At 47.9% G+C, this 22353-nt stretch overlaps 3 protein-coding genes across 7 annotated transcripts in view; 2 read left to right on the top strand and 1 right to left on the bottom strand.

Moving 5' to 3' along the window:
• NCOR1 (nuclear receptor corepressor 1) overlaps positions 1 to 5784 on the top strand; it is a 60732-nt gene extending 54948 nt beyond the window's left edge. For all 3 annotated transcript variants that reach the window (XM_017821577.1, XM_017821576.1, XM_017821579.1), the window contains 5 exons: positions 980 to 1122; positions 1691 to 1744; positions 2052 to 2273; positions 2580 to 2762; positions 2970 to 5784. In XM_017821577.1, coding sequence (XP_017677066.1) covers positions 980 to 1122; positions 1691 to 1744; positions 2052 to 2273; positions 2580 to 2762; positions 2970 to 3157 — 790 coding nt within the window. In that variant the 3' untranslated portion in view covers positions 3158 to 5784. The remainder of the gene's footprint in view (positions 1 to 979; positions 1123 to 1690; positions 1745 to 2051; positions 2274 to 2579; positions 2763 to 2969) is intronic.
• A 1150-nt stretch (positions 5785 to 6934) lies between these two features.
• Positions 6935 to 10794, bottom strand: TTC19 (tetratricopeptide repeat domain 19). 2 transcript variants are annotated; one of them, XM_017821582.1, is made up of 9 exons: positions 10712 to 10788; positions 10533 to 10643; positions 9865 to 9903; positions 9313 to 9369; positions 9127 to 9188; positions 8501 to 8595; positions 8147 to 8301; positions 7709 to 7871; positions 6935 to 7257 (listed from the first exon to the last, which is right to left on the bottom strand). In XM_017821582.1, the coding sequence occupies exons 2-9, from the start codon at positions 10632 to 10634 to the stop codon at positions 7127 to 7129; spliced, it is 804 nt and encodes a 267-aa protein (XP_017677071.1). In that variant the 5' UTR covers positions 10635 to 10643; positions 10712 to 10788; the 3' UTR covers positions 6935 to 7126. The 2 variants fall into 2 exon arrangements, with proteins under 2 accessions (XP_017677071.1, XP_017677070.1); XM_017821581.1 differs by having other exon boundaries at positions 6938 to 7260; positions 10712 to 10794.
• A 278-nt stretch (positions 10795 to 11072) lies between these two features.
• On the top strand, positions 11073 to 22215 carry ZSWIM7 (zinc finger SWIM-type containing 7). 2 transcript variants are annotated; one of them, XM_017821584.1, is made up of 6 exons: positions 11073 to 11177; positions 12129 to 12226; positions 13941 to 13962; positions 16704 to 16806; positions 21244 to 21348; positions 21912 to 22215. In XM_017821584.1, the coding sequence occupies exons 2-6, from the start codon at positions 12151 to 12153 to the stop codon at positions 22026 to 22028; spliced, it is 423 nt and encodes a 140-aa protein (XP_017677073.1). In that variant the 5' UTR covers positions 11073 to 11177; positions 12129 to 12150; the 3' UTR covers positions 22029 to 22215. The 2 variants fall into 2 exon arrangements, with proteins under 2 accessions (XP_017677073.1, XP_017677072.1); XM_017821583.1 differs by lacking the exon at positions 11073 to 11177 and adding an exon at positions 11228 to 11339.
• The last annotated feature ends 138 nt before the right edge of the window (positions 22216 to 22353 follow it).

The following is a 22353-nucleotide window of genomic DNA, read 5'->3' as shown; positions in this document are numbered from 1 at the left end:
TTAATCACAGTTGATCCTTCTGCACTAACATCCAAAATTTGCTGTTGGGAGGTGCTTTGGGAAGGCTGAGTGAAAGGTCATCTGTTCATGTTCTGTCTTCAGTTTCAGTGTGTTCTGTGTTGTATCTGGTAGAAAATGTGAGAACAAAGCTCCTCATGGGTACCAGTTCTATAAAACTGAAATGGTTTTTGAGAAAGGTGCATTTCCTACAATATTTATTAAATAATTCTGTATTCTCCTGCCTGATTGGCTTCTTGGATACTGTCCTGGTGGAGAGGGGAGGAACCCTGGCTTCTAGCACTGATGATTCTGGAGCAGTTAATCAGTTGAAACATCACTAAGCTAAAGAGCTTCACTTCTGGGAGGTGTGAAGGTGGGGTGTCAGGAGGTCCCTGGATCAGGCAGCCTGTCCCAGGGCTGTTTGTCACTCTGCCACATCTGCAGCATCAAACTGCCCAGGATCCCTGGCACACTGGCAGTGCTGGTGTCTGCAGACCTGTGGCAGATGCACTTTGCAGTGGGTGCTCCTGCCATTTGCTCTGCTGAGGAAGGAGTAGCACCCAATGTACTTATTTAAGGCTCATGCTGGTGACATTGATTCAGTTTTCCTTGGGTTTTTTCCCCCCTCCACTCTGCAGTTGCTGGCAGGGTTGTTACAGTCCATGATGGAGGTTAGCTAGATCACAGGGATTTTTGGGAACAGGACTGCACTTTTTAGAAATGTAAGGATTTTGGGCTAGGAAACCTTTAGAGTCTTTTTTAATTTATTTTAGATTATTTTTTAATTTAAGTATGAATTGTTTCTTGGGGATTTTAATTAAGGCTTTTTTGCCAGATTACTGCTGCTTAAACAAACTCAATTTTTATTGAGCACCACAGTGTTCATACGACGTTAGTGGTTTCTGCCTGACTGCTTTTGGAAAGATTTAAATGTACATCTTGGATGTTCTGTCTCTTTGACACGTGTTGGTCTTGGCAGGACTGACTCTCGCTCTCCAGGCAGTATCAGTTACCTGCCTTCGTTTTTCACCAAACTTGAGAACACTTCACCAATGGTAAAATCCAAGAAACAGGAGATATTTCGAAAGCTGAACTCATCTGGTGGAGGTGACTCTGACATGGGTATGCAGGACTTGCCTTTTCACTCAATTTTTCCAGCTTGTGCTTTCTGTGACTGCCATCCACAGATGTCCTGACTTAAATATGTTTCAAATAATATGAATTAATCTAAATCTATGAACATAAAACACATATAATAATTTGTGACCAGTAGAATCAGAATATTATTAGATTTTTTTAAAATGCTGCTGTATGTAGGACTGTCACATTTAATCTTTTAACACTTAATTTGAGAGATAAAAAACACGCAATTAATGAGAAAGATGTTAAAACCTGACATTATTCTAATTAACTTTGTGTCTGTAGTTTGCTTCATATCAACATTAAATGTTATACATGTTCCTTTTTGGAAAGGTGTCTGGAAACTGAATGGTTTGTGTTTTCTTGGCCCTTATGATTATGTCTGTTAAATGAAAATTTAATATAGTTTCAGGAATGAACACTGACATGGTGGAATATGATACTAGAACTATATTTTTGGGTTTTTTTTCTTGTGCAGTAGAGCTAGGAGTGATAACTTAGTGATCATCAGTACTGAAAAATTCAGTGAAATGTTGTGTTTTAATTGCAGCAACTGCTCAGCCAGGGACTGAAATATTCAATTTGCCAGCAGTCACTACCTCAGGTAAGTTTTTGGGTAAAATAAACTAATGTAATATCTTAAATTTATACTCTTTGGGGAGTCCAGTAAATGAGGAAGATGATGAAAAGTTAATATTCTACATGAAAATTGGTTTCCTGCATTGTAGAGAAAAGCAAAATGACCAAACTTTCAGAAAATATTTAAATGGGAACTTAAGCAAGAATGCTTTATTTGCTTTTTCCCCACTTTTCTGCCTCTCTCTAAAATGTTTCCCCACATCCCTTTGTAATTTCTCTGAGACGTTTTTTGCCTCCCTTCCCACCTTTCCCTGTTTTCTTTTCTCTCCCAGGTGCAGTCAGTTCGAGGGGTCATTCCTTTGCAGATCCTGCCAGTAATCTGGGTCTGGAAGACATTATTAGGAAAGCATTGATGGGAAACTTCGATGACAAGAGTGAGGAACACGGAGTTGTACTGTCACAATCCCTTGCGGTCGTACCGGGCAGTTCCGGGGCCGCGGTACCGGCGAGTAACGAGACACGTAGGGAAGAAGCCAATCCATCACCAAATTCAGGTGAGGTATTATTGCAACTCCTAAGTATCCCATGGTCTTAAAATAAATAAATCAAGGGTTTGAATAAATTCGGTGTCACCGAAAATCACTGTCTTTTCTCTGGAAGTGATAGGGGTGGTGTTTGCATTCCCTCCGCTGTCCTGGGTTTTCAGGAGGATTAACCTGTGACAACATTGATGGAATGGGGAAGAGAGAACAGGGTGTGTTGGACGCCTGAAGCTTCTCAGTGCTGCATGATAACTCAGAGAAACAAACACACAGAGGCTGAAATGCAATTTTTGTGAAATCTGTCCCTTCTGTTCCCAGGAGGGGGAGTCAGCAAGCAGAAGCTCATCGGCAAGTCAAACAGCAGGAAATCGAAGTCTCCGATTCCTGGACAGGGATATTTGGGAACTGAAAGACCTTCTTCTGTCTCATCTGTACATTCAGAAGGGGACTACCACAGACAGACGCCAGTGTGGGCCTGGGAAGACAGGCCTTCATCAACAGGTGAGGAATGGGGTTCTTTCAAACTTCACAAACCAGAGGAAGTGTCTGTAGAAAGCTGAGATGCCGACACACTGTAACGCTGGATATCAGCTTACACAGTGTATGAGGATTTTCTGAAATGGATTTTCTGATAGTTGTCACAACCAACACCAGCCTGGCTTTACACAGATCTCTCAGAACAGCTCCTGTTTTTGCCTTTTGATCCAGGTTCCACCCAGTTTCCCTACAACCCGCTGACGATGAGGATGCTCAGCAGCACCCCCCCGACATCCATCGCCTGTGCCCCCCCGTCCATGAGCCAAGCAACCACTCACCCACAGAACAGGATATGGGAGCGAGAGCCTGCACCACTGCTTTCAGCACAATATGAGACTCTGTCTGACAGTGATGACTGAACTATGCAGATTATTATTTTTTTTTTAATTTGCGGGTCAAAAAAAGAAATCTATTTTTGACTTGTGCCCACAGAGACTTTCCAAGAGAGCAAGGGCCACACAATGAAGAATTGCTGGAGAGTCTGTTCAATGCCTTCTGCACAGGCTGTGCGTTGGAGGATTGTGGTTGAGAAGGTTGACTTACTAAAGATAAATATGTAAAGAGTTTTTAAAAATGTGGACTATTCCTGCTCTACATCTATTTGTAAAGAAAACCATAATGTCTTTTAAATCATTCTTCTGTAAATAGAGAGTACTTTTTGCAGTGTTTTTTCCCTTGCTATAGTATCTGGTGTACTTATGTTCAAATCATTGCCTAAACTTTGGGGGTCATTTTGTAATTTTTTTTAAGCATTTTCTCCAGTGTAGAATACTCTTCATAACCCTAGCCTCCCTCTCAGCCTAGCCTAACCAGAACCCCAGCCTCCCAACCATCATTGCCCGTTTAATGCCATGCCACTTCCTGCAGGCATTGTGCTTTTATATAATTTTTTTTTTTTCTCCCTAGACACACTCTTTCAGTGGTGTTCAAGCTCTTGTGAAAATGTTGATTTTTAAGACTGACCCCTTAGTGAATTCTGTACATTAACATAGTCCGGTTCGCTGGAATAAGATGATATATTTCTTTGAATTTGAAATTCTGCCACATTGTAAATTTTTGGTGCAGTTGGTTTTATTTAGCAACACTGCAGAAATATTATTGCATGGGTATGTTATGGCTCATTTTTTGAAAGGTTAAAGAAACAAAAAGAACAGCTTCTGGAGGCATACCTCACTGTTATGCACACTGGGAATTTTGACTGTGCCCCAAAAGCCTATCTTAGTGTTTTCTGTTTCTGCATTGTATGCAGTCAAAACAGGCTACTAAATTTTCCTGTCATATTTAACCACAGCAAATGGTTTTTCTGAAGAGGCTCTGGGTGGGTTGATAAATCCTTTAAGAAGAAAAACCTCTACATCCCAAGTTTAAATAAAACAAAGTGCTTTTATAGAATAATTGAGCAACACACGAGTCAGCTACTTGGCTTCTGTTACAACCAGTTTGAAATAGGTACTGTGATTTTTACCTTCCTCCAGTCTGATTTTTGTAATAATTACTTTGAAGTCTGCGTCCCAGTCCCTGTCCCTGTAAGCAAGCTTTTGGTGGAAGTCCTTACAAATGCTTGGCTTAACTCCCGAAGTGTGCAATACTTGTTAGGGTGATTTTTATTTTTAAATTGTATATGGTACTAGGAGAGTCTCCTTAATCATTCAGTGCTTGCTATGGTATGCTTGTAGCTCATGTACACACACATCTGGTTAGTGATATCACAGGGTGCCCTGACATCCATCTCCAGAAGCATCTTATTTTATGCTGCACTGACCTCAGGAAGTGAATTTAACTCTTCTGGGGTAGGACTGATTTACAGATAGCACTGAGCTGGGGGGGTGGCGTGGTCTGTCAGATTCCAAACTGCTTTTGCATCTCATTGATCAACAGAGTCTTTGCCTTGAAGTTATTTTCCAGTGAAAATATTTGGACTTTACCGCTGTGTTTGTGATCGTTGTATGGAAGGTGTAAAGCAGTGTGTAACCTTAAGCCATGTGAGCTCTGCAGCCAATGGAGGGACTGTGATGGTCCAGTTACAAACAGGAAGAAGCACAGAACTATTTATCAACAGCAAATTTGTTTTCAGTCCTTTAAGGAAAGCCTTTTTGCCCCAAGTGTGGGAAACAAAAAAAATCCAAAGGAACTCATTTGGAAACTTGACACTGTGTTGAAAATACAGAATTATTTTGCTACTTTCTTTAAACACTGCATCAGAGTAGATCCTTTGGCAGTCTTAAATCTCCTTGCAGTCTAAGAAAGATTTCTCTCATCCTCCCATCCTTTACCCTTCTGGCTTGAAGCAGTTTTCATCCTGTTTGTAGACCTGTGCTCTTATTTTAACTCTCTTTTTTGTTCCCACAGCAACATATACTGGAAAACAAGTTGATCTGCCCTTTTTGTAGATTTAAATTTGGAGTGGAGAGTTAAGTTCCATTCTTAAGCTCACTTGTTCTCACTTTCTTAGTGTAACAAATACAATGTGAAAGAGGCATGTACAGACAAATGTCTTTGCTACCTGTACAGTAAGTATAGCATGTTCATTGCAGAGCTTCATGTTACTGCTGCAGCAGCAGCAAGATATCCAAAGTAGGATAGTCACCTTCTCCTAAGATACAGCTTGAGTGGCATTTGCACATAAAATGTTGCTGCTTTTTTGTTTGTTATCTGAGTTTTAACTTCTCCAGTGTAAAAAAACCTCTCCAGAGCCTAAGTTAGGGTTTACCACAATTCCAGTAATCTTCAAGTATGGAATTACATCTGCCCTGTTTCAAACAGGAAGGTGTTTGTAAGTCATGTTTACAAAGTTTAGTTTACTACAAATTTTTACCTGATTTCTGATCAGCGCTTTCACAATGCTTTCATCTTGATATGGTTCGTGATTCTGATATTGAAATCATTTAAGACTTGAAAAACCCATGCATCATAATTTCCACACAATGTCTTCAGTAGACAGTGACTTCTGGATTCAGACCAATCAATAAAGGGGATCAGTTCTCCACTTGCTTTTCCTGTGTCTCCCTCTTGTTTTGCAGCATCAAGCCAGACCCTGCCCTCCGGGGCTCTGCAGGGCTCCCAGTTAACACTGCTGCTGTCCAAGGGCTGCCACTTCAGAACTAAAACCAGAACTTTAAAGGTTGGCTTTAATGTGTCAGAGCTTTTCTGTCAGTACGGTCACATTTTTACTTCCTAGAGCTTGCTGAGAACAAAGATGTACGTGATTTAAGTTTTTTCAGCTTCAGTGAACTTCTACTCCAGAAAACCCACATGCCTTAGCTCTAAGTTCAGCAGAGCTGAAGCTGCTACTGGAAGTGAACTAATAATGATGCATTTAACACTGAGGGTTGTCCCAACCAGCTGAAGTTCTGACAACTGAGAGGTTAAAATTATGCTTGGTTATTGACAGAACTAGTTAATTCTGCTACCCTAACTAAATAGGGAATTTGATAATTTCTGGTTTAATTCTCCTCTGTCTTTAACATTAGGCTTCCTGGCAGGGCAGAACTGAAGAATTCTGTTGTATAAAGCAGCTGTTCATACTTGATTCACATGAAGGGATGTAGCTGACAGAGCTGGGTTTGTACATACCATCTTTTCCAACAGGAAGCCTCAGCATTCTAACACTGACCTATCCAAGGAAGGAGGACAGCTTTGGCACTCCGTGTGCTCTCCACTGGGGTAAGGGAGCCAAGTGTTGTGTTTCTGACAACAGCTCTGTTTTGGTAACAGTCTCACCCTCCCCTGAGAGGGCACGTTCTATCTTTGGATGCTCAATGCTTTGAAGAAATACCCTTGATCTTCAGGCAACCTGTTTGACAAGGACACGGGGTTACAGCTCTGTCACAGTGCAGGTATAGCCTGGGGAATGCTCTCCTGAAGTTCAAACACACTGCACTGTAGCACTGATAAAAGTGTAGCCCCTGTTGTGCTGTCCAGCACATAAAGAGTGAGACAGTTCCTGCCTGTTCCTTTTCATGACTTGCTCTAGTACAGCCATGTTTTGAAATGGAATACTTCTGCAACAGGCAGGAGGAGCAAACAACTACTCCTTAACTGCAAGTATTAATACCAGGCCAGGCCTGCCCTTTGCTGGCAGTCAGAGTTAAATCACTAGCACAGTAGGTCACTCTAACCACACACTGCACCACAAATTCACATAGTTAAGATTTCACACCTTTATTTTGGGATAAGTTGTTGGGCAGTAGCAGCTCTTCCTGTTTAGCAGTCCTTGAACTCCTCCTTGCTGCTCCCCTGGAGAATTGCACTGAGCTGGTCCCAGGCTGCTTGTGCTGACCAGCCCTTGTTGCCCTGGGCCACCTCAAGGTTGGACTCTGTAGCCAAACTTATTTGGAGCCCTTTCTCCTCTTGGCCAGCTCGGCTAATTCTTCCTGGATATGCTGGACAGAAGCAACATCCCCCTTCTGTTGTGCCTGCTTGAGAGCTTCTCTGTACACTTGTTTTGCTTGCAGAAAGTCTTCTGTAGCAAGAGGGAAAAGAGGGATGGCTACCCAGGTACATCAGCCATTTTCAGAGTCCCCTCCTGAAGCTGACCACGTGCAAAGGACAAGGACTGCTTGGAGCACATCAAGAACTAGGGAGATTCAGAAAATATCCTGCTGGGCTGTCACCTGTGACAGCTGGACAGCAACAATGACTGGATACAGTGCTGCATCAGCATTAATATCTCCTGGAAACAAATCTCATGCATGTCTTCTGTCCTTTTGGAGCCAGTAACTGTACACAGAGGACAAGGCAAACAAGACCCCCTGGCAACCTTCTGGGTCAGCAGTTGAATTCAGTTTGAATTGCCTTCACAAAGTCAGACCTACTGCTTAAACTAAAACTAGTCAAGCAAAGCCAACACTATAGTTCAATGCTACAATACAGTCAAGCACAGTGACAAGCTTGGGCATTGATTTACTGACCTTTGTGCATCAGAATTGCTGCCAGGTTATTCAGCACCATGTGCTCCTCGGGGTGCTGAGTCTCCCTTGCCAGCTCTGCCGCCCTCTTCACGTAGGAATAGGCCTCGTCGTGGTGCCCCTGAGCATCCAGCACAGTCGCCAAGTCGTTCATCAGGACCACAGTCTGCACCAGGATGGAAAGGGGAAGCCTCAGAGCAAGACTTGTGCAGCAGTCTGAGGCAGCAGAAGCATCACATTCATCCCCTGTCACTCTAATAAAAGCAGCATTTGCCAGAGAAGCTTTCAGTAAGAAAGTGCCTTATATTTCTGCATTTGCATGCTCGTCCTTCCTGGCAGGAAAACAGCCTTACTTAGTGCTGGGCATGTTGGATGTCAGCAAAGCTCCCCAGAGATCAGCCTTTCTTTCTTTAGTGGTCCAACCACTGTAGTACAAGTCACCTGTGGATGAGTCTCTCCCTGAACATCATTTGCTATCTGCAGAGCCTTCTCATACATTTTCTGGGCCGCTGGGAGCTGGTTCACGCTCAGGAGGTACCGAGCGTAGGAGTCCAGGCTCATCCCGAGCAGGAGACGGGTGTTGGCCTTTTCTTCAGCTGCAAACAGAGAGGAGTGAAGTGGTCACTTGTCCAGGATCAAGCACGAGTCTCCATCCTACAAGAGCAGGAAGCTCATGCAGTGTCAAGATAATGGACTGACATGAAGGTGGTGCTTAGGTAATATGGAAAGCAACAACAAGGATATGAAAATGGAGAAAGGATAATGAGGAGCCTTTGGCAGACAAGGCAGTCCCACCTGGTAAGACATCCTCAGGCAAGTCCTTTTGCTTGGCAATCTTCTCCTCTAAGGTCAGGATGCAGAACTGGTATCCAGCTATGGCTAATTTGTCCCTGAAAAGTGCAAAGCAAAGCTCCTTCCATCCCTGAAGGGACAAATATGAACACCTTCAACCCCTCATTCTAGAGGGCCTGCAAGGCTAATTTTCTCCTTCTGCAGCCCCTCAGTGCTCTCTTTATCATGGCCTGAACCCTTCTCTTGACCCATGGGCAAAAGGATCCAGGGGGTGGATAGGACCCCCTTCCCCCCACCGGGGCTGACTCAGGCCACCCATGCTGAGGCTTCACTGAAAAATGAGGCTACAAGTCACCAGCCACCAACTGCTCCAAAAGCCTCTGCCCAGGGAGGTGTGGATTTCTGTTCTCCATGGCTGCTTCTGCCCTGAGCTGGGCTGGTCCTTAAACCACTCGCTGTGCTACACAACAGTGGGCAGGCAAATATGTGTGTGGGAACCTTTGAGCTGATGGTGTCTTGTCACATCAAAGCTTCCTCAGGCACTCTGTTCTTAAAGAGCCTCTGCTTGGCCACCCCTGCCACTGTGAAGCTGAGATGAAAGCCAAAGATGCCTTTAGCAGGGAACTCACTGTTTCTGAGCAGCGTAGATACTGGCCAGCTTGAGGGACATCTCAAGGATTGCATTGTCATCCTGCCAGGAGGACACACAATGCAACTGTCATTCTTCCTGCACCTCCCCAACAGAAACATTACTTTCTCAGAGTGTTTAAGAAATTAAAAATCCCCATCTTGTTGCCTTTCTCAGAAAAACATACCTCCTTCATGTCCCCTGCAAGCAAATAGCTCATACTTGCTTTGTAGAGCTTTTCTGCCTGAAACGAGAATTTTGAAGAGGACACCAAGGAATGATGGCACTTGAAACAAAACAGAGGCAGCCTGCTTGGAGAGACCTGTCTCAAAGTGGTGGCATTTACATTGTGCATCAAGTTAGAAGTGAAAGGCTGACCAGAGCCCAGTGGACTGCTATACCAGCCAGGCATTTACCATGTCTGTGTGTGCTCAGGGCTTTCCCAGATTCTCCTCGGGACAGCCACCTAAATGCTCAGCTGTGCCATTTGACAGTAAGAGGTATTCCTTCCCTTGCACACCATGTTGGAGCTCAAAATTTAACTGTGAGAGCATCTTTCTCAGCATCACGTGCTTGTGGGACTGGCAGTTCTAAGGCAGATTGTTCTGCTTTGCACTGGGGAGTCTCTGCCTCACAGCCCTCAGCCTGCAGCTTGTCCCAGCACGAGATCCTACACAGCTTCGAGATCCTGCACGAAATGCCAACATCTTAAAATTCAGAGGGAAAACCAGTTACTCACATTGTCCAGCTGTCCCTGCATGAAGGCCACGTTTGCCATCTGGAAGAGACAAAGAGTGCTGAAGCTCCACAAAAGTAGTGATGTTGGGGTTTAGAGATGTAACAAGAACTGGCAGTGCGCAGAAACTACAGATAGGTGAGCCAAGTGATTTACAGAAACAACAAAGAGGGGGGTTTAGGCAGTCAGCAAGGCAACACCCAGTTACTTTTTAACCAGGTGCATTGTCCTGAAGGCGGTCACTTAGAATTTGGGGGGGCTCCAGACAGAGAAGACCACCAAGACCCTCAATGAAGACCCTCAGAGATCTTATAAGGATATGCATATATGCTAAGAAGTGTTGGGAAGTGTCATGAATATGTAACAGGAGTGCAGGGAACAAAAAAATTAATAATTACATAATGCTGACATATGAGCTGTAGTGGAGATACCTCGGTGTGCACTTTGGTGAAACGATTACCAGTGCCCTTGGCACCGATTAAAGAATGCCTGATTTCTAAAACTCACAAGTTGAGTTTTAGAAGTTTCTTACAAGTGCCGCTTTTAGGCAACAGTAGCAGGGACGAGCCTCAACTCAGCTGCTTTTGTTTCTCCCTCCAGCTGCACCGCAGGTCCGGAATCCGGCACAACCCCTCCCTGCCCGGGGGCACCTGTGTCCCGCAGGCCCTTACCACGCTGTAGGTGTAGGCGATGGCCTGCCTGTTGTCCTCCTGGTGCGACAGCCGCAGGGCCTGGTGCAGGAGCCGCTCGGCCTCCGCCAGCTCCCCCTTCATGACGCTGAGCTGGGGGGACCCGGGGCCGGTCAGCGCCGGGCCCCGCGCCCCGACCGCCCGCGGGCCCCGCGCCTCACCTTGGCCTTCTTCAGCAGCAGGATGATCGCGTCCTCGCCCTCCTCCTCCTCGGCGTCCCGGGGGAACAGCGACAGCCCTGCGGGGACAGGGGGATGGAGTCACTGAGTACGGAGTCACCGGCGATGGAGTCACCGGGGATGGGTGATGGTCAGCGGCGATAGGTGACCGCGGCCTCCTCACCTCCCAGGAAGGCCAGTGCAGCGCCGGCCGGGCGGGCCCAGCGCGGCCGCGCCAACGCCGTGGTGGTGCCGGTGCCGGTGGTGCCGCCGCGCTGTCCCCGGGGCCTGGCGGGGCAGGGCCGGAGCACGGCGGGGCAGCGCCGGGGCCGCAGCCGGGACAGGGCCCGCGGCACCGCCGCCATCCCGCGCGGGCCCTTTAAGAGCGCGCGCCGACAGTGGCGTCACCGGAGGCGGGCACCGGAGCGGGATCGGGATCTGCTCCCGCTGGGAAGAGCGTCGCCGGCAGGTCAGGGAGGGGTTCCATCCCCCCTGCCCAGCCCCGGGGAGGGTCACCTGGAGCGCCGTGTCCGCTGCCGCGCTCCTCAGGGCAGGAGGGACACGGAGCGCCTGGAGCGGGAACCGCGCGGGGCAGCGAGGGGATGGAGAGCTGGAGCGTCTCTCCAGCGAGGAAAGGCTGGGGGAGCCGGGGGTGTTCAGCCTCGAGGAGAGATGGCTGAGAGGGGGCCTCATTGATGTGTATAAATATCTAAAGGAGGGATGTCAAAGAATGGGCCGGGCTCTGCTCGGGGGTGCCGAGCAATGGGACAAAAACTCATGCTCAGGAAGCTCCACCTGAACATGAGGAAGAACTTCTTCGCTGTGCAGTGACCGAGCACTGAACAGAGACCAGAGAGGCTGTGGAGTCTCCCTCACTGGAGATACTCCAGAACCACCTGGACACAATCCTGTGCCATGTTCTCTGGGATGGCCCTGCCGGAGCAGGGGGGTGGGACCAGGCAAGCCACTGTGGCCCCTTCCAGCCTGACCCATCCTGTGGCTCTGTGACCCGGGGTCGCTGTCCCAGCACGGGTGGCTCTAAATAGCCCCGGAAGCCCCTGGGGACCACAGTGCAGAGCAGCCATTCCCTGAGGGATCCTCCGGGGCAGCCAAGGCCGGCAGGGCTGTGCAGGGAACCGGGACACTCCAGGCACAGCCTCCCCCTGTCCCCATCCCTGTGCCCTCGGTCCCCTCCATGGGACCTGTGTGTGCTTGTGGGCATCTGAGAGAGACCCTCGTGTTTGTGAGGAATCCCATGTTCCCAGAACGTGTGAAAAACACATTTTACAAGTTGCTGAGGATGCCCTTCCTTGGCCTTGTTGCTGGATTGGGATAGAGCACTGCCTGGATACACCCTCCTGGTTTGTGGGATCCACAGTGACCTTAATGATTTCCCACTTTCTCCTGTTCTCGCTTCCAGGGATGAGTCCAGTGCCAGTGGGATGGGCAGTACCTTGCCAGCAGTAGCAGAAGAGCTTCTGAAAGAGATCAAAAAGGCTTTTCAGGAGACCTCACATGGTATGTAAATGAAAAGCAGGATGATCCCAGCAGACAGTGGCCAGTAATGCCACTGTCAGACCTAGGCAGTGATGAGGGTCTTTGGCCACCCCTTGTTTGCATCCTCTGCAGACCCTGTTGCCTCAGGGATGGGCTTCACCTTTGTATCCCTGTGTGGAGACAACACAAAGGGATGTGAAGCACAGATAATGGGGAACAGCCCCTTCTCAAAGTCAAATTCAAAAATTAGATTGGTTGGGACACTTCTTTTGAATGTGGTACTTAAGGTAATGCTGCTTCTTAGATCTTCTGGTGGATGTGGTTGCACTTGAGGGATGATAATTTATGTCCCTCTATGCAGGAATTTTGCTGTGCCTTCTGTAATGCTGCTTTTAATTTTAATTTCAAAACTGGAGTTGAAAGGGAAGTCTTCATAAACCTGATCCCATTGCTTGACTGACCAGCAGAGGGGGATGTGTTGGTGATCTCAGGGCAAGGAACAAACTTCCCTTTGCTTGAATGAAACAAGCATAAGCCAACAGTGAAATCCTGGCCAATTCCAGCAGCTAGTTAAGAACAATTACCTTCCCTGCACTTTGGATCACTGACTGTTTCTGTAATCTGTGCTAAGAGAGTATTAATGTTTGTGTTTACTTGATAAGTAGCACAGAATGGCTCTTCCTAAGGAAAGTGTCTGTTGAAGGAATATTTTTAACTGCACTAAAAGCAACCAAATAAGCCTTCAGAGAAGTGTCTGAGCACTACGTGGGAGTGAGGAATGGGCAGACACTTACTGTCTAAACTGTCAGGGTGACCCCAGTGACAGCTTTTTGGAACACTTGCAGCATGGCTCCTGTCAGGTTAGAGCAGATCCAAAATCTACATTTGACTTTTAAAAGAGCTTTTTAAATCTTGTTGTAAATTAAGGAAGAAAAAAAGTCAACATTCCTTTAAAGGTGTATTTCTCCTTAAAGCACAATGGTACCCAGGCACACACTGAGACAGAGCTGTGGAAACAAACTGATCAACCACTTTGGAGAATTAAAATAAAGTTGGAAAACTCAAACTGACAGTGCAAGTCATAGAGGATATTTTTAATTGTTGGAACAAAAGATTTTAAAGTAAAAAAATCCAGATCTTCCAGTGGGACATGGAGACATAGTACATTGTGTCCCATGGGTGATAACAGAAAGATCAGATTGGACAAGCAGAGCCTGAGCTGTTAGTACAACAAACAGACTGGGTTTTTTAAGTGTAACTTTCCAGCTTAACAAGAAGTTCCAATAATTGAAGACATGATGTTTCTCTGTGCTGCATTAAAAGCCATAAACTAGTGGCGCCCTGCAAGTCTGTGCTGGGAAAAGAACAACATTTTTAAAGTTGAGTTCTCAACTCTTGCCAAAAGAATTTCAGGGGAAACAATATATATATATTTTTAACCTACTCCTTAAAGTGACAGAGTAAGTTGTTGAGGCCCCATGGCTTTTATTGTGTGCTTTTAAAAGTAGGATATCATAAAAGAAAGTACATGTGGGCTTCTGCATTTCTTTTTAAAATTAATCCCTGGGGTGGTGATTGCTGTACTTGGTAAGTGCCTTAGCACTACCATAGCAATAATTTTGCTGCTCCCTGTTGCTTTTTTGGTGGCTAGAGAGGATGGTTAGAGCCTTGCAGTCCTGTGTGGCCTCTACAGGGAAATTCAGCAAAATCACGTTTCCTTTTCTTTTTCTTGCAGTCCCTGATGAGCTGCTGCTGAGGTGAGTATCTTTTGCTTCAGTTCTTGTCCCAGGCATCCTGAAAGGGCAGTTGGTGATCAGCTCTCATCACAGCACTGCTGGTTTTCTCCTGTGTTTGACCACGTGCTGCATGAAACCTGTAACTGCTGCGTGGTTTTGCTGGTGCTGGAAATGCAGGTTCAGAGAGACCATCTCAAGGGTTTTTCCAGAAATTCACGGAATTCTCTCTGTGTCACTGCATCTCCTGTGACAACCTGCTCTAATTTAAACCCAGGATGATTTAACCTGAGCTCTGAGTCCACCCTCAGGTGTGGAATGAGTTTTCTGTGAGAGTGGACTGTGTTTCAGGGTGACTCAGGCCGCTGCATCTCACTGTGTCCCCATCACTGTGAGCACAGCACCACCCTGAGGTCACTTGTTCTGAGTCATGGGCACGTGTGATAGAAAGGGAGAAGTGAATGTATCATCTCCCTGCACGAGGGAATTGTTAACCTGAAGATTACCCTGAGAGGTTTCTGCTGTTCTCAGGTCAGTGTAATCACCCTTGTGTTGATTGCAGCTTGTGGACATTTCAGTCATTCCCAAGCAGTCTCCTAAGAGATCCAAGTTTCACAACATCAGCCCTCACTAATTGGTGTTGAAGGTGGAGAAAAGGCAGTGTCACAGTGAAAAGAGACTTTTCAGATTTATCTTTAAGTGTGTGTTCCTGCCTACCAGGAGAAGAGATCACCAGGAACCCTTTCAGGCCTTAATCCCTTTGTGTTAAAGTTGTCTAAGGTAACACTTGTGAAAGGTGTGCTGGCTCCCCTCCTGGGACCAAAACGGCCTTTGAAGGGTGGGATTAGATTTGACAAGTCTCTTTTTGTTTCCTTCTCATCACAAAAGAAAAGAGAAGGAAAGAAATTCCCATGTTAAGTTTAATAAGGGTCAGGTGGTAACTCCTGGCAGTCAGATTTCCATCAATCCCCTGTAACCACCAGATCTGAAGTATTCTGATTTAATTTCTGAATCTCTTTCAAATCTCTGAAGTCCTTGAAGGGCATTTCCTGTTAAGCTGATCAAATTATATACATGAGAAAAGAACTCCCTAAATTTGAAAGAGTTACTGAAACTCATTAAACTCAGCCCCCTTCTAGTCCCAGGCCTAATCATTAAGGAATGTCTTACGTTAAGTGTTCCCCCACCCACCTCCTCAGCCCTCAGATGAAGCCAGTCCTCATTGCCTTGAGTTTGTGCAACTGGAGTTTTGGTCTTCCTGGAATCAGTCTGTCTGCTTGGCTTGTTATCAATGAGCTTGACTCAGAGGTGTAGGTCAGCCTTGCTGGGCTGCCAGGGCTCTGCCTTGGTGTGTCCTCACTGGAGCTGGAAACGTTCCTCCTTCTCCTGCTCATGTTTTGTGCTATCTTTTCATCACTGCTGATTTTCTTCTTGTTTACCCTTCTAACTAATCCAGACTACACAGATTTTTCTCAGCGGATGAAAGGTCTGCAAAGTTAACTGAGTTGCCCCTGAGCAATTTGGAACACGCTCAGAGCAGCTGGATTTGTGGGTCTTGAATTACTTTTAAGCCCACAAGCTGTCTGGACAATAGGCTAAAGGTGCAGATGTCCATATTTAACATACAGCTTATCATATACCCATGCAGGGCATCAGCAGGAGATAAATCCTCCTTGCAGGGATGTGCAGGGAGTGTGTAGATGGAAGTTGCTGTGCCTTAAGGACTCACAGCTCTTTATTTTCCACTTGCTGGTGTGGAATTTTACAGCAGGGAGCACAGCAGTGGCCAGACAGAAGTGAGTGCCTCCGTGGGGCTGCCTCACAGCACTGAAGCCAAGGAGAGTCTTGTGCCTGAGCAAACCTGGCTTAGCCTTGTCTGTGCCCCATCCCAGGCACTCTCTGATCCATAAATGCTGTGCAGTAGTGCATTCCTGCCTGGAAGGAAGGGGAAAGGGGTTTTAGGGAGAGTGGAGGGACATGAGCACGTGCTGCCCCTGGGTGTTTATCTGGGATAATTTTGCTGTCTCTGAGCCCTGCTTGTAGCTGGATTAGTGATGTAAAACTGCTGCTATCTGGTGGCTCCATGTGCAGTGGAGTGTCTTACGTCATTCCCTGATAGTTTCCTGCTTCCTCTTTATGCAGTTTGGTGGGTAGAGAAAGAATAATTTATCCCTCAGTTGTGACTGTGATAGAGGAGGCTCCATCACTACAAAATGACTCATTCATCCTCCAGGGTTTAAACCAATTTCCCTGGGACGAGGAAGGAGCCCCATTGCTGCAGTTCCTATTGCTCCAGGAGCTCTGTGTCATCCTGGCTCTGTCCTTGCTCCGAGGCATGATGTGTGGACCATGACTGGAGGTGGGATTCAAGGCCAACTGATCAATCACCTGATCCAGGACAATGCATCCAGGACAGCTTGGATGTACAATTAAGCTGTCCCAGAGCACAAGCCCCTTTTCCCTTTAGCAAATCTGGCTCCCTGTGCTCCAGTGCTGCTCCCAGTAAAATCCCTGCTTATGCTTGTTGTGCTCAAATGACAGTTTCACAGTTACTGCAGCAAGGATAACTGAGCTCTGTGTGTGACACTCCTGTTGTCTGTAACCTCAGCTACATCCCCTGGGATTTCCTTCCTGCAGCTTCTCTTTGCCAGCATGTCTTATTTTGCTTTGGCTGCAGGCTCCGTAGGGCCACATCCATGGACTAGGGCTAAGCCAGGTGGCCTCTTTTTGTGGTGTGACCTAACTAGAGACACATTCTCTTTCAGGCTGAGGTTCATATTTGGCCCATGTGCTGTCCCAGCTTTGGATTTGGTGGATCAATGTTCTGTCACCCGAGTCACGTCCCCCAGTGGAAGGACCCTGTACCAGGTACACACTCCTCTCCAGCCTTGCTTTCTGATGCTTTCCAGCTGGCACGTGAGCCAATACTTTCCTGACTTTGCAGAACATGGGAGGGCACTTGGATAAACACAGAGAGAATATCAGTGTTTTACAAACTTCAGAAGTGATAGTGGAGAGCAGCAGGCACGGACTAGAATTAGAACAGCACAGTACACTGCCATCTTCTTTGTGGCTCCCAGCCAGTCAGAGATAATTTATGTGTTTGTGGGTGTCACAGTCAGAAGGAAGTTTTCCAGGGATTGCTAATTTTGCTTTATTACTCTCATCCTATGCAACAAAGGAAGTTCTTCCTCTTGACCAGTTGTACACAACAGAGTGTTATCTGCCATCACTGCGTTGCTTTCCCTGTTGCACACCAAACCTCTTGACCTCTGCTTGGCAGGAGGATCCTTGCTGCCTGGGAGGAAGTGATGCAGGCCGAATTCTGTGGGTTTCATTCTAGTTCACTTGTAGCCAAATCTGTGAATCACAGAAACATCTTAATAAAATGGCACTTTAGGGAGAAGAGCTCACCTTAGCCCTAAAGATCAAACTCCTCTTGCAGCACAGGATGGGAGGTGGAGCTGAGGCTCATTAGGTGAAAAGAGGAGCCTTTGAGAGATTTGGTGGAGCACCCAATTCCCACTTAGCACTCCTGACCCCCTCAGGTAGCACAGCCCCTCCACTGCTGAACCTGGGGCTGTGCTTTTCACACAGCACAGAAGGGAAATCTCTTTGCTCGCTGTTACAGCAGCCAAGAGGAACATTTCTAAATATCCTTCTCTCCTCCAATGGAGGTCCTGAGATGCTCTGGGGTCATTTAGGGTGAGAGAAGAGCTGTGAAGTCAGGCCTGGGTAATGACACAAACATTTCTCACATGTTCAGGGCTTGCATTGCTTCATTTGCACATCGAGTCTTTATCGCTTCTGGGGCCCTGGAGAGAGCACAGCCCCTCCAGAGAGTCATGAATCATAAACATACAGTGCTCAAGAACACAGCCTGAGATTTTAATTGAGGGCTTGCCTGTGGGTATTTGATAAAGCCTAAGAAGCTCTGCTTCCAGCACCCTTAGACAGCAGCTGCCTCAATAATTAATTGAACGCTCAAAGGCTTTTCCTTTTTTACTGTCTGAATATGCCACTGGGCACAGAATGGTCACATTTTCTTTGCAGAGCTTTGTCAGGCCATGCAGGCTAAAGCAGAGCTTTGCAGGGCATTGATTAATAACTACTGATGGCCCCAACAGCTGGATCAACACACTGAAAGAGAGCAAGTGTCAGAACTGCTCTCCTCCTGCCTCTGCAGGGAGAGGGAGCCACAGGCTCCCCTGTGGAGAAGGAACCCCGGGACAGGTAGGTCAGGGCTGGTCACCAGGAGTTAATGCAGGACAAAGCTGTAGGAAGCAGCCCCTGCCTGCAGGTTCCTGTGTGCTTCCCAGCAGCATTCCTCTTTGGTGGAGCCTGATTGCTGATTAAGGCCACACTGATGAGTTCATTAGCAGAGGAATCCGGAGAGATATTTTCTCTGGGGGTGTGAGGTTGGTCCCATTGTGAAATTCTTCCTCAGCAGCAGCTGTCTGAGATGCAGAAACAAAGAGCAGAGCCTCCCTTGAGGCCACTGGCTGGAGCAGTGACAGGAACACAATCTGGGGTCGAAGGAACCGAAACTCTGGGTGGGACACTGCACTGGAGAGCCACTTCATTTGTGTGTGTGGTGTAGACATGCAGCCCAGCTCTGTGCACTTGGGGAGAGGGGGGCATCCATGGCTGCCCGGGCACATCCACAGTCATCCCTTTTAATTACTCCCCAGAAAGTCATCTCTGCCTTTTGCACCCAGATGTGGTTGAGGTGGAATGTGAGGTGGTGCTTTCATTTGCAGCTGGATCTGGAGAACTGTACTCTTTGAGGCTGGTCCTGTTGTGAAACTCCTTTGGGTCGTTACAGCCCAATCTGAAATGTTGATACTTCCATATCACCCAGCACATCTTAGGTAAAGCTTCAGGGGAAGAAGGCTCTGCTCAGACAGGCCCTAGGACTGCAGCCTGTAGTGTAGGCAGCTCTTGCCCTCAGGAGCTGAGATGGGAGAAGAAAGACCTCTCTGTCAAGTGAAAGCTATGATCTGGGCTTTAATGCCTGGGCATTAATGCCCTTGCTGCTTCATAGAGGAGTAGCACTGATGGAGTGTTCAGGGGCTGATGTTACCTCAGAGTTGTGATCATCCCAGGAGAGCCTGTGTGACACCTGCCTGTGCTGCAGACTGAATCCAACCCGTGTAACTCCAGCTCAGGGATAAATGACCCTGACCTGCTGCAGAGATGGTGGATCTGGCTGATGGTGGAGCTGTGCTGGATTTGGCAGAAGTGCAGAGTGGTGACCAGGCAGCATTTGGGGCTCCCTTTAGCTCTGCCCAAGTTGCAGGAATGCTGAGCTGTGGAGTGAAGCCAATGAGCAGGGGGAGAGGCAGTGCTTTAGCCCTTTTGCCAACTGCCACTTGCATTGCTCACATCCTGCACTTTCATGAGGTCCTTCTCTTTTATGTCTTTTTCCATTCATTTCCTAGAACTGTGTGGGGTTTGAGCATTGAGCCCTGGCACAGACTGTGGTGCTGCCTGTCTCTGTATGTGCTGGTGGCAGCAGGAGCTGCCACGGTGCCTCAGCTGACCCTCCTGTGTCCCCACACACTGGCAGGGACACCACCAAGGGGATTTTTCCTCACTGTGCAGCCAGCAAATGCCTGGAGATGAGGGCGGCAGAAGGAAATCTTGTGGCATCTCAGGGCCAGGAGAGCACCCCCGTGCCTGGCTGGGCTGCAGCTGGCCAGGAACAGAGGCACCTTTTTCTCTGAGTCTTTGGATTTTAGATTCTGCCTTATTAGGCAGAAGCTGTGTTCTGTTCTTGCCATCTAGGTCAGGATGGGGGAACGCTAAACTCAGCCCAAATCTGGCAGTGTCTGTCTGTGGCTTCCCCCCCTCCTCAAAGGAAAACACTTCTGAAGGAAAGGCACCATCGGAATACTTCATCTTGGAAAAAACAATCAAAGGGGCTAGAGGAAAACAAGCTTATCACAAGTGAAACAAACTCAGCCTGGACTACAGGGTAAAGGCCAGACTGAAAAAAGAGTGGTTTCCACCGAAATGGGAATGTGTCCCGGATCTGCTGGAACTAAGAGGGATTTTGAGGCATAGAAACTTTTGTGGGAGAGCCTAAACTGGATGTTACCTATTGGGCAAAGGGTGCAGAGAGAGCTTCAGGGGGCAGGAGAAGGCTCCCCTTGCAAGTGCAGCTCTGGACTGGGAGGGACAATGTTCCTCTGGAGGGGCTTGGAGTGCCAGGGATGTCCTGGAGGGGAGCAGCACTCTGCAGAGCTCCACTGGCTTTGCACTTTTTTGTGTTTTTCTTTGGATTTAGGTGTACATGAGCCACAAATCCAGCCAGAGTCTAAAGCCTGGTGTGGGAGAGGGGTGTGTTGTGCCCTCAGAGCCCGGGGTGTGCAGTGTGCAGATCCTTCCCCTGCCACAGGAGAGGGCAGAGCAGTTGACCCTTAAAGTAGCTTTCTAAAAGCTATTTTCCAGTCTCGAAGAAACCAAAAGAGAAATAATAATCCATAGGCTGGCTTTCCTATATCCTGCAGTCAGCTCCAGCAGCTCACAGATTGCTTGTCTGTTTATCTGTGCTGGAACAAATGCTTCTCTCACCCATTTGCCTGCACCCCGTGCCCCTGGTGCAGCAGGAATACGCCTCAGGACCAGCCTGGCAGGGGAACAGCATGTGGGAAACGGAGGCAGTGCTGTTCCCAAACCAGAGATGGAGCAGGGAGGCTTCTTCTCTGGAGACTTCAACTTTGTTTATTCAGACAAATCTGGATTCCAGTAGCTGCAGCTGGTTTTGGGAGCAGAACAGCAAGAGCCTTCGCAGCCTCCAGCCACTGGAGGTGGTTAGAAAAGGAAAGGCCTCACTGCAAGTGCTCCCTGCTGCTCTCCTTCCATCGCCAGGCCCGTGGTGGCTCTGGATCCACAACTGGGCTTTGTGTGACAAGGGAGTCTTTGTCATCTTCAGGAGTCTGCCAGTACTGGGGGAGGGAGCTCACTGGAGGGGCTGGCAGCTCACAGGGAGATCAGGGATGGTGCCACTGCCCTTCTCCTGGTCCCTTGGCAGCAGACAAGTCACTGGAGCTGGGGGTCTGTGCAAGCAGAGGTGCAGGAGCACTTCCTTACCTGTGGGGAGAGAAGCTTGTAGAGAGCATGGGGAATCTGAGGAGCCTCAAGTTTAGCTGGGTCACTGCAGTGTTTGGGGACACTTGTACTGTGACACCTGCCAGCTGTGAGCTGGGAATCATTGGTGGGAGGGCTCAGTCCAGGTCCAGGTTGAGCGAGACAATTTAAAAGGGAATGCTGCCTCTGACCCCTTGGCTGCCTTTGTTTCAGGTCCTTGGGAGCTCAGGGAAACTCTACACCTGCTACAGCTCCTGCCACTTCTGCACATGTCCTGCTTTCGGGTTCTCTGTGCTGCAGAAGAGCGTGAGCCTTCTGGTGAGTTCTCTGCTTCAGCCTGGGGCCGGGACAAGGAGCAGGGGAGAAGGCTGTGCTCTGCTCCATGAGCAGCCTGAAAGTTCCAAGGGAGCAAACACGAGTGTTGAGTTGGCCATGCAGGCTGAGCCTGACCCACTGTGTGACTGGCCTCCGAGAGCTGCAGCTGGTGAGGGGACTAGGGCTGGGGAGGGCTTTTGTTGTTCATGATGCACTCCTGTTCCGACTTTCAAGAGATTTATAATCCCCAATCTCCTGGGACAAGGGCTTGTGCCACTAATGGAACTGCCACATGGAATCTGGCTGATGGAGGGGTGCAGTTCACCTGGTGCCAGTGAGGGAGGGCTCAGCTGGCTGCCGTTGTGGGGAGGGTGTCAGGAGCCAGGGCACATTTCTGTGTCACATCCCTGCGTTACATTATCCTGGTGGCAGAACTGGGGCAAACAGAGCACCACCTGTGCCAGGGCTTGGCATGCCAGGAGGGGACCATGTGGTTTATTAGACCCATTCTGGCCAGGATGGATCCCTGGTCCAGGCAGAGCACGACATTCCCGTTAACTTTGCAGTGCAAACACATACTCGCCGTCTACCTCAGCCAGGCCATGGGAGCCTGCCAGGAACTCACTGTCTCTGAGGAGCAGCTCACAAGCATCTTGCTGGCTGAGGAAGAGGAGGAAGGATGAAGGATTTGAATCACATGGGGTTGTACTTTCTGTGTACCCTCCTGGAGGTGTAGCTGGCATTTTTCATATCTGCAAGGCTGTCAAATGCTCGTGGTGGCTGGCAGGTTTCCTACTGTGCTGCAGCCAAGCGTGACATTAATTAGCAGCTTTGCACTGATAAATTAATTAATAAATGTTAAGAAGCCTGTGTTGACTTCTGTTTCATTAATTAGGCTGTTCTTGGGATTTCTGAAGATTTTTTAACTAATCTGTGATATTGTGTGCTTGTGATGTGGGGATGCAAACGCTCCAGCAGGTCTCTTAGTGATCCTCAAATTAAGGAGCT

The sequence above is a fragment of the Lepidothrix coronata genome, unplaced genomic scaffold (genome assembly GCF_001604755.1).
Source record: "Lepidothrix coronata isolate B3197 unplaced genomic scaffold, Lepidothrix_coronata-1.0 Scaffold91, whole genome shotgun sequence".
Taxonomy (NCBI): domain Eukaryota; kingdom Metazoa; phylum Chordata; class Aves; order Passeriformes; family Pipridae; genus Lepidothrix; species Lepidothrix coronata.
This window is presented reverse-complemented; position numbering and strand designations above follow the sequence as displayed.